The sequence below is a fragment of the Scardinius erythrophthalmus genome (assembly GCF_964197995.2).
Source record: "Scardinius erythrophthalmus genome assembly, chromosome: 14".
NCBI lineage: Eukaryota > Metazoa > Chordata > Actinopteri > Cypriniformes > Leuciscidae > Scardinius > Scardinius erythrophthalmus.
Genome location: NC_138234.1, coordinates 10041656 through 10052318, shown reverse-complemented (window position 1 = coordinate 10052318; position 10663 = coordinate 10041656). Strand labels below are relative to the sequence as shown.

The window sequence follows — 10663 nt, the reverse complement described above, 5'->3', positions numbered from 1 at the left end:
AAGAAGTCCACTCGCTACGTTGTGTTGGGGTGTGCAGAAGGCTGGCCTGTACATTATGAAGAAGGCATAGTGGTTCATTCCAAGCATGAATTATGATAACCTCAGTCAAGATTTTTTTTTTTTTTCCATATGTGCTTTTATTGGTCTAAGGACACGAAAAACAAGATTTGAACTTTTGTTTATTTTTTTACACATTTGTGACCCTGGATCACAAAACCAGTCGCATGGTAAATATTTGTGGCAATAGCCAACAAATACATTGTGGGTCCAAATGATCGATTTTTCTTTTATGCCAAAAATCATTTGGACATTAAGTAAAGTTCATGTTCCATGAAGATATTTTGTCAATTTCCTACCATAAATATATAAAACATTTATTTTTGTGAGTGAATGCAGTACAATCACGAACATAAATGGACAACTTTAAAGGTGATTTTCCCAATGTTTAATTATTTAAATGTTTTTGCACCCTCAGATTCCAGATATCCAAATAGTTGTATCTCGGCCAAATATTGTCCTATCCTAACAAACCATACATCAATGGAAAGCGTAGTTATTCAGCTTTCATGTATAAATCACAATTTCAAAAAATTTACCCATGTGACTGGTTTTGTGGTCCAGGGTCACATTTTTCAAAGATATTTTCAGATGTGCACTTGAGTATGCATTTTTGGTTTTAATTGAAGAGATACAGTATTAAATATAATACATTAATAACACAGTGCTATTGTGTGTATTTAGAAAATCAATTAATAAAATGATATCATGTGAAAACTATAAAATATATACAAGGAATATAATACAGCTTCAATTATTTCAAATGCAATTGAGTTCCATTTCAACTTGTAGATGAAGAAATTCATACAAAGATCTCTACAAACATGTGAAACATTTTATTTGATTGTTGAGTGTCTGATCTAATAAGACTTTCTGCCAAAAGCACAGCAGAACAGTGAGTGAATCCACCAGACACAATTTGACCCTGCTATAATTCACATACACCCCTCCCCATCTCCCATGCCGCATTACCAGTTTTACTGAAATCCTCAGCTTCTGAGTCAAACTGAAACCTGCTGCAGTCGATTCTCTTCAGAATGGAAACGTGGTTTGATCTTTTGGTTCTCCACGCATCTTGTGAGGGGCTTCTCCCTGTCCTGCTTTAATCTACGGTAACAAAAGAGCGAGATCTGAAACTGCGTTTGACACAGATGAAGAAACACTGATCATAATCTCTGCCATTCAGACATGTAGAATGACTGTCATTTATGTTGTTTTTAAATTAAATTAAACTAAATTAATTAAAACTAAATCCAAAAAATTATCCCATGATGTAAACCTGTAAAAGGTTCTATAGTCCTATATGGGGTGCATACAGTACATAACCCTGGGTCTCGTTCTATACCCCACTTATAATCCTGGGTAAAGGAACGTTTCACAACTCAAACAGTGATATTAACCAAATAAAATGTTTATGTATGTGTATGTAAATGTGTATCCCGGCATGCTTTGCATCAAATTGCACCAGGAGAATAAGTTAAATTTTTCTCAAAATTAATATAGGGAGAGATGTTTTAGTATTTAATCATCTGTTAGGCCTAAATTGGTTTTGCAGGGGTTGTGGTGAACAGAAAAAAATAATAATAATTGCGTCACGCATGGAGTTTGGGCGCAAAATCTTCAAGTTTAAGTGTACATCAATTTAATTTTGAACTGACTGGAGGGTTGTATGAGTGGGCATCATGAGATAGTAATGGTTAAACAAAGCTTTGTGTATTGTGAAAGGATTACTCAAAGCTTTTCAACACTGTGTGTGTTTCCATCTAGGTCACAAAAATAATTAGCCCAAAACTCCAGCATTATTCAGACACACACAGACATCAACAATCAGCATTTGATCCTCAGCAATGGTGACAATCTAATGGAAAGCTTCGTGCTGCAATGCATGCTCAGTACCAGTATAGTAAAAAAAACTGTCTCACAGCATGCATTGCAACATGAATAAGTTATTTTTATAACTAAAATGTCTTACTGTTCTTTATTTTTGTGTTGTTTTTTTTGTGGTTTTTTAACAGATTGGTTTGTGATATTGAGAATCAATCTGTATATCTATTTGGTTGATTGTCACCATTGTTGAGATTCATATGCTGATAAAATCCGAGATAAGGCCCTGAATGAGATCACTGATTCAGACCACCACATGATGATTATGTCAAAACTTAACCACCAACAACACCAGATTAGTTACACCAGCCAAAGAAAAAAATAATGTTAAAAAGTCAAGACTCAAGAGCCCAACTAAAGAAAACACTGAACACACCATAAAGGTGACTTCAAATGAAATAATCACTATTAAAGGGTGAGTATTATACTTGTTATTATACATATTATACTTGTAATGTTGCCGTTACAAAGCTCAAAGTCAACTCCAAAGGGAGATATTTTATTAAACAGAATCTGCTTTCCAAGAACTACAATGTGATCAGTGTGTGTGTGTGTGTGTATGTGTGTGTGTGTGTGTGTGTGTGTGTGTGTGTGTGTGTGTGTGTGTGTGTGTGTGTGTGTGTGTGTGTGTGTGTGTGTGTGTGTGTGATGGAATGGAGGCATTTTTATATAGCGCTTTACAATCATGTCCTCAACCACCTGCAGGTACTAACCAGACTCAACCCTGCTTAGTTTCAGTGGGCAACCAGTCTTGGGCTGCAGGGTTATATGGCTGGTGTGTGTGTGTGTGTGTGTGTGTGTGTGTGTGTGTGTGTGTGTGTGTGTGTGTGTGTGTGTGTGTGTGTGTGTGTGTGTGTGTGTGTGTGTGTGTGTGTGTGTGTGTGTGTGTTGCGCGTTTGGATGAGTGAAATGAAGCACAAATTCTGAGTATGGGACACCATTATTGGCTACACATCACTTTCACTTTCACTTTCAGACCGCAGGATGAGCAGCACCCCCTGCTGGCCTCACTGACACCTCTTCCAGCAGCAATCTGGTTTTCCCATGAGGTTTCCCATCTGTACTAACCTGACTCAGTCCTGCTTAGATTCAGTAAGTGTGCAGGCGAAAGCTTCAGGCGTCCCATATACGTCTGGACCAGAACTTTCCAGACATAGATCAGCATGACTGTATTTTACATGTTGTTCATTGCCATTTAGATTCTAATCTCAAACTATGTTGTGAACATTAGGGAATAATAGACATGGGCCATAGAATTATTCGAAAAATAATGTACAGTTTTGCACACGCGATGATAATGCGCGGCCATGACGTGAGTTCAGGTTCTATGAACAGTAAACCCCACCTCCTTCGATTTGATTGGCTAAACATTTTGACATTGACAAACACTGTTAGACCATTGAACTAAGAGCTGAATAGTTAAATAGATTTAGCAAGGCAAGGCACTTTTATTTCTAGAGTATATTTAAAACAGCCACTGCTGACCAAAGTGATGTACAATCTAAACACACAGGAACACACAAAAATTTATAAAATTGCATTGAACCAAAAGCCAGGGAAGAAAAAAGAGGGGATTTAAAGCTATCAACATTGGAAGACAGCCTTATGTGTTCCAGCAAATCATTCCACAGACGTGGAACAACAACAGAAAAGGCACGATCACCCTTTAACTTCAAGTGAGAACGTGGCACAGTCAGCATCAACCTGTGTGAAGACCTTAAAGACCTAGAACATTTCCGGTGGAGAATAAGATCTGTAATGTGGTGAGGAGAATCATGAGAATTCACAGATAAAGGACCCAGATGTTTATTTATCTGTATAATACAAGCTGGTTGTCCAAAAACTACAATTTCAGTTTTAGAGTCATTCAATGTTAGAAAACTGGTTGCCAGCCAGCGTGTTACCTCCTCAATACAGTTCAACAGAGAGTGTATGTCATAATAATTATCCCCATTTTTCAAAAGGAGGTACACCTGGGTAAAAAATGGTATGTAATGTTGTGCTTTCGAAAAATCAAGCCTAAAGGGAGCAAATACAGCGGGGAAAAAGCGGGCCCAAAATAGACCCCTGAGGTACACCACAAGTTAATGGTACAGAAGAGGAAGAAAAATTCCCAACCTCAGTTACTCAACCATTCGAGCAAGATAGCATGGTCAATGGTATCTCACTGTATAACATTATTCTTCTCTTACATTTCTTTTTCGTTCCCCTTTTCAATCTTGTTTAATACTTAAAGTTAGATTCCATATGATAAGATTAAAATAGAACACTTTAGTTGAGTTTCTGGATGCTATTAAACTAATACAGAGCAACGACATTTTAAACAATACAATAATAACATTTGTGAAAAAACAAATATAGACATAAAGAATAAAGAATGTACAAGAATAAATGTAAATAAAACCAAAAATGTGAGCTTTTGTCCAATATGAGCTCTAATAAAAAGTTCAAGTAGATAAGTATTTGATCATCGTTTTCTGGGGACATTTTCATACACAGACTCCGTCTTCGATTTCTGAAAGGAAACACAAACTCAGTCAGGAACCTGCTGATGTGACAGGCAATAAGATCACAAACTTATGTTTCTCTGTGCAAATCTTAATACAAATACTGACAATTTTGTTTTGAAAAACTACTACTAATAGATGCTAACATGGAGCAACAAGAGGAAATGACATCAATCATGACTTTTCAAACAGTTAAATCATCAAACAGATTAAGTTCTGAAGTTTTGTTTTGACAGCCTGTGCTGAGAACGACTGTCTTTCACACAACAGCAACAGCAGAGATTCTTGTTGCATCACGTCTACAAAGCAACCAATGGCTGCTAAAGTTGCATCTAACCTCAGATAATCATAAACCACAGCAGCTGCAGCTCGAGGAGACACTTCAGCAGAGGTGACATGAGTAAAAACTCTGTGACCTACTTTTTCTACAATTAAAATCTAATGGTATAAAACCTGATTTTGTATGGGTGAGAATATTTAAAAATAACAAAACTCATAGATGTGATTTAAAACAAAAGATAATTTAGGCCAAAGATCACATGATCTCGCAACTCCACGTTGCAACTCCATTGATTATAAGAGGAGTGATCTAGTTCAGTCAAATGATACACCGGTGTAGAGACGAGAATGACAGAGCAAGACCACAACATATAATCCATTAAAAATGTAATAGTTTATGCTGCGTGAATCAGAGCAAGCATTTTCATTTCATTCCTATGGAAGTTGAGCTTTAATGAATTGAAAATGCTTGCTCTGCTCCTTGTCAGTGGACACGCACCCTAAAACTATAACATTTTGATGAAATATTGTTGCAAGCAGGGTGAAGTCGAGAGCCATGGGAATGGAGCGAGGACAGTGGACAGCCACACCGGTCACAAGTCCCACGGAGAAGCTCCGGAAGTATAAGAGGAGTGACGACAAAGCAAGACGAGAGAGGACCAGGCCAGGGGCCTCATTTATAGCCGTTGCGTACACACAAAATAGGCCCTGAAAGAGTCGTACTCACATTTTGTTGTGTTGTTGGTTTACTCGATGCTGAATCAGTTTTGTCTTCCTCCTGGGTCTTAACTGCATTTACAATAATCACAGATATGTTAAAACGACAGTTTCAAAATTATATTATAGATATAGACAATAGATATTTTGCAGAATAATTGCTTGATCTTCTGACCTGTTTTTCTACATTTCTTGCAGATGCAGAAGATCACGACTATAACAACAATCATCAGAGATCCAGCAGCAGAAGAGATCAACACTATGTACAATAAAGGTAGGCCTTGATCTGTAATGGACAAAATGAGCCATTAGTGTGAGTGAATCTGTTAATCTGATCTACAGCTAACACTATGTTAGAGGTTTAAAGTTTGTTTTCATAGACCCTCCCCTCAAAGAAATCAGGACAGAAGCGGTCGAAAGTGGACAAAAGAGTAAAACTCCAGGTTTAAACAGGAATGTGCCTTCCTCGTCTACTTGTGATCCGATCAACCAAAATGTGTGTCTAATCTTGGAAGGGCTTGTTTTATCTGTCCTATACTTAAAAGTTCATGCACTTTTGTTGGTTTGGCCAAAGAACAAATTGCACACATGGATCAAAACATCAGCACTGTAACTTGATAGATCAGCTTGTTAATCAACGTCAATATCACCACCATCATACCTTCACATGTGTGACAGAGTGTGTTGATGTCCAGATGTGTGGTCTGGTTGCTGATGGGATTGTTCAGCACACAGCTGTAGGTGTTTTTATCCTGATATTCCACCTCCAGAGGTAGAGAGAGACTGATGCTGAGATCACACACACTGATGCTGGACAATACACTGATTCCTTTGTACCAGGAGAGAGTCACATCACTCACATTCAACACTGATGAACACACCAATGAACAATTTGATGATGGTGATGATGATGAAGAACAATCTCTGGTAATATTAGGAGTGACAAGAGGAGCTGGAAAACATGACAGAATAATTAGAAATATGGATAAATCTAAACATCTTGAGTGTAGTGTGTTGATGATCTGAGTATATTGCCAAAAGTATTGGGACTCCCCTCTAAATCATTGAATTCAGGTGTTCCAATCACTTCCATGGCCACAACTTACTACAAACATTTGGGAAAGAATGGGGAGCTCAGTGAATTCAAGTGTGGTACTGTGATATGTTGCCACCTTGACCTTGACCTTGTCCTGACCTCAACCTGATAGAACAGCTTTGGGATGAATTAGAGCGAGACTGTGAGTCAGGCCTTCTCGTCCAACATCAGTGCCTGACCTCACAAATGGGCTTCTATAAGAATGGTCAAAAATTCCCATGAACACACTCCTAAACTTGTGGAAAGCCTTCCCAGAAGAGTTGAAGCTGTTATAGCTGCAAAGAGTGGTAAAACTCCATATTAAACCCTATGGATTAAGAATGGGATGCCATTAAAGTCCATGTGCATGTAAAGGCAGACTTCCCAAAACTGTTGGCAATATAGTGTATCTCAAACTATAAAATGATTAAACATTTCTGTGTATAAATATGTTAAGGACTATTCCAGGCTAATTTCAAATTAAGCTCAATCTTATGAATTTTTGACCATGTTGATTGCAACAAAAATGTATTTCCATTTGCCCACCAAAAAGACAAAGCAAAAATCTGGTTAGAATGAGGCGCTGAATGGTATGGAAGCTTGTTTCCGTCATGAAATAATAATTTTGCTTTTTTTTCTTACAATTTTGCGTTTACACCTTGCAATTCTGATTTATTTATTTATTTATTTTTATGACCTTTTCCCTGCAATTGCGAGACCAATTTTGCAGGGGTAAAAATACAGACTTTTTTAGTCAGAAAGGTCAAATCTTGCAATTCTGAGAAAAAAAGTCAGAATTGTGAGATAAAGAGTCGCAATAACCTTTTTATCTTTTATTAAAGGGATACTTCAGGATTTAGCATTAAGCTTTGTATTAGTAGAAAACCTGTAGTTTTTTCGAATTACCATGCTTTCCCCCCTCATATCCCTCTGAGACGAGAGATTTATGTATTTTTTGTCTGGAAAAAATCCTCCGATGACGCAAAAATCGTCATTTTGCATCATCGGAGGATTTTTTGGCCAGAGGCTAAAGACTACAGCCAGTAGGAGGAGCTGTTCCGCATGTTTTCAACCCGCCCATAGAGGGTGGGATCTCACTCACAGAATGTAAACAGTGTCAGCCGTCTTTCTTTTGAAGCTAAGCTAACAGGCTCTTGTTCTGTGGAGAGAGCTGAGTAATAGGAGAAAGCTGAGTAGTAGGGGTTACCATCCTCTTTTCCCCGGACTTGTCCGGCCGTCGAGATCGTCCAAAATGTCCGGGATTCAGCTTTTGCTTTCTGCAGTCGCCATTCGGACACCTTTTACATGCACACCTTTTGTTTCAATCTAACTGAATTCATTCCGATTGGTGAATCTGAATGTAGTGTTTACATGAACGCTAAACAAGTGATCGGTTGATGTGCGTTTTTACATTGCTAAGAAAATTCCTGCTCCTCCGTGAGAGATACGAGACCGGTGCGTCTCACAGGTGCCGCTCATCAGTAACTCGCACCGTTCTCCCGCGGCCCTCAGCCTCGTCCTGCTCGCCACAGTAAACATAATGAATGGCGACTGTAGAACGCAAAAGCTGAATCCCGGACATTTTGGGCGATCTCGAAATCCCGAGCAAACTCATCACGAAGTCTCACTAGTATCCTAGTCTTATTGTTGTTTTCAACTGCGCTCTCTTACCGGTAAGCGTGGCCTCCTAGGGCAGCAAAGCAAGTGCATTCTGGGAGTTGTTGTCTTTCATCCACATAAGCCAAAAATACATTTTCTGGCTTTTCTCAGTCTAGAAAGCTCCAAATTCAAAAATAATTTCACATTTCTTCTACATAAATGACCTATTTTAAATACACATTCATCTTCCCAGAGGTGAAGTATCCCTTTAAGTGGCAGTGTGGCGAGCAGGACGAGGCTGAGGGCCATGGGAGGGCCGTGATTGCTAATGAGCGACACCTGTGAGACGCACTGGTCTCGTATCTCTCACGGAGGAGCGCAATCATAAAAGGAGGAGCGACGAGAGTGAAGATCGAGAGAGGCCAGGCCTGGATTTTATTTGATGTTTCTGTTTTACTTGATGTAACAGTCGTCCATTAGGGTTAGTTTTTTACTTTCGTTTTGTATTTGTTTTATTTTTGGTGTTAAAATGTGTTGAATGTTCGCCGGTTCCCGCCTCCTTTTCTTCCCACAACATCTAACCGCGTTACAGGCGGAAACATTCTTCCATAGAATGGGGCCGATCTGTAAACCTTAAAATGCAACAACTTCTTTGCTAATGACAATGCTGAACCAGAAAACCGTAAAATGACTGTAAAAACTCTGAAGTGCTTCTGAAGTTTCCTTTATATCCAAATTATAATCCATCCATTATAAGTGTCTCACCATAACCGCCAAATGAGGGATGAGTATAAATAATTTTTTTGGTGGTAAACAACACAATGCTAAAAATCCTGGGTTGAACTTGTGAACGGAGTTTAACTATGCGAAGGCCGAGACAGAGGATCTTTCTACTCACCATAGACAGAAACACTGAATGTTTTTGATGTCAGTTTCGCTCCATTTATCTCTAGCTGATAAACTCCAGCATGTTCAGTTGTGGTGTTTGTGATGGTCAGAGATCCACTTTCATGATCCAGCTTCAGTCTGTCTCTGAATCTCCCATCAGGAACATCATTAAATGTGGAGAACATATTTTTCCCAACGCTGATTTTAGCTATAAGAGATTTTTTAGGTCCATATTTCCACAGTATGTCATCCTCTTTATGTATTTTAGTAAGATCAGAGTTTAGAGTGACAGAATCTCCCTCCATCACTGACACTGAATCACCAGACACACCTGGAGAACAAACAAGAACAGATTAAGAGTTGTGTTTACAAAGCCTCAAGTCAGCTGTAGTTGTACACGTTAATTTCTTTTTGACAAATTTTACTAATGGTGCTGCTCATGATTACTGCAGGAGTACAGTAACACTAACAAGTGTTAAAATCATTTGAAACCACCGAAAAGTGACACTTTTTGAGCCTGCAATGACTTTATTCAGTATAGAATTTACATTATTTCCTGACTTAATGTTTAAAAAAACTTTTAAAGGCTTGCAAATCACAATTTAAAAATGTTGTAGCTGAGATTGACTGCAAATCAGATCAAACGCAATCTCTGTTCTGAAATATTAAGCAATAAAAATGTTTTATAACTTACCGATCAGGTGGCACCAGCACAAACAGAACAAAACAAGGACGTGAAACATTTTCATCAGTTCAGTGTCTGATGTGAGACTATCTGCTGAAAACACTCAAGCTGGTGTGAATCCTCCCACAACAGAGTGTAACCTTCCTAGTTCACACATTCTGAACGCATGTCATATAGCCTGTAGTGACATTATAAATACTCTTCTGGCTCTTATTGAAACTTTAATATCATAATAGTGGAAAATATATACTGTATATATATTTTATCATTCATAATGTAGTTGTCTTATATTGTGTGGATCGTCTTGAATTGCAATACAATAAAATAGAAAGAACTTAATGACCTTAAAATGGTTTTATAATTCAACTGTTTCATGCATATAGGTTGATCAATTATATCAATTGTGCATATGAAAAAAAACAACAACTGAAAAGATAGAACAACTGAAATGCTATCCCACGCTGCCAGTTATACTGAGGTGTGAAATTAGCAGCTTATCTTTTGAGTCAAACTGAAACTTGCAGCGGTCTGATTTCTATAGAAACATGGTTTTATCTGGATGGACAAGCGTCTTGTTTGTAAAACTAAAAACAATCAAAGAAGGGTCACAGTTCAGAGGTCAAACTGATTCTTACCCATCATGCATCATTGATAAACTACACAGATTGAGCTAAACTATTACACTGAAAATAAAGATCTTTGCTGCCTGTTCAATATATATATATATATATATATATATATATATATATATATATATATATATATATATATATATATATACTTTATACTGCATTAGGTGAGTACACATTAAAATCAAATGTTATTTTATGCACTTTTTTTAATAAAGGTAAAGACTTTTTAGTGTTCAACTGTGTTACGTAGGTGATTTAAGAGTTTGTTTTATGTTTTGGTGCTTAGGTTTAGATTGTAGGTTGGACAACTACAGTGACTATGATGTGTTTTGGAGTGTAA

At 37.7% G+C, this 10663-nt stretch overlaps 1 protein-coding gene across 1 annotated transcript; it reads right to left on the bottom strand.

The window, feature by feature from the left end:
- Positions 1 to 3732: 3732 nt before the first annotated feature.
- On the bottom strand, positions 3733 to 9785 carry LOC308701872 (SLAM family member 5-like). The gene is made up of 6 exons (XM_081384340.1): positions 9701 to 9785; positions 9017 to 9337; positions 6106 to 6396; positions 5620 to 5730; positions 5455 to 5516; positions 3733 to 4456 (listed from the first exon to the last, which is right to left on the bottom strand). Exons 1-6 carry the CDS (start codon positions 9753 to 9755, stop codon positions 4409 to 4411), a joined length of 888 nt encoding a protein of 295 aa, XP_081240466.1. The 5' UTR covers positions 9756 to 9785; the 3' UTR covers positions 3733 to 4408.
- Positions 9786 to 10663: the final 878 nt, after the last annotated feature.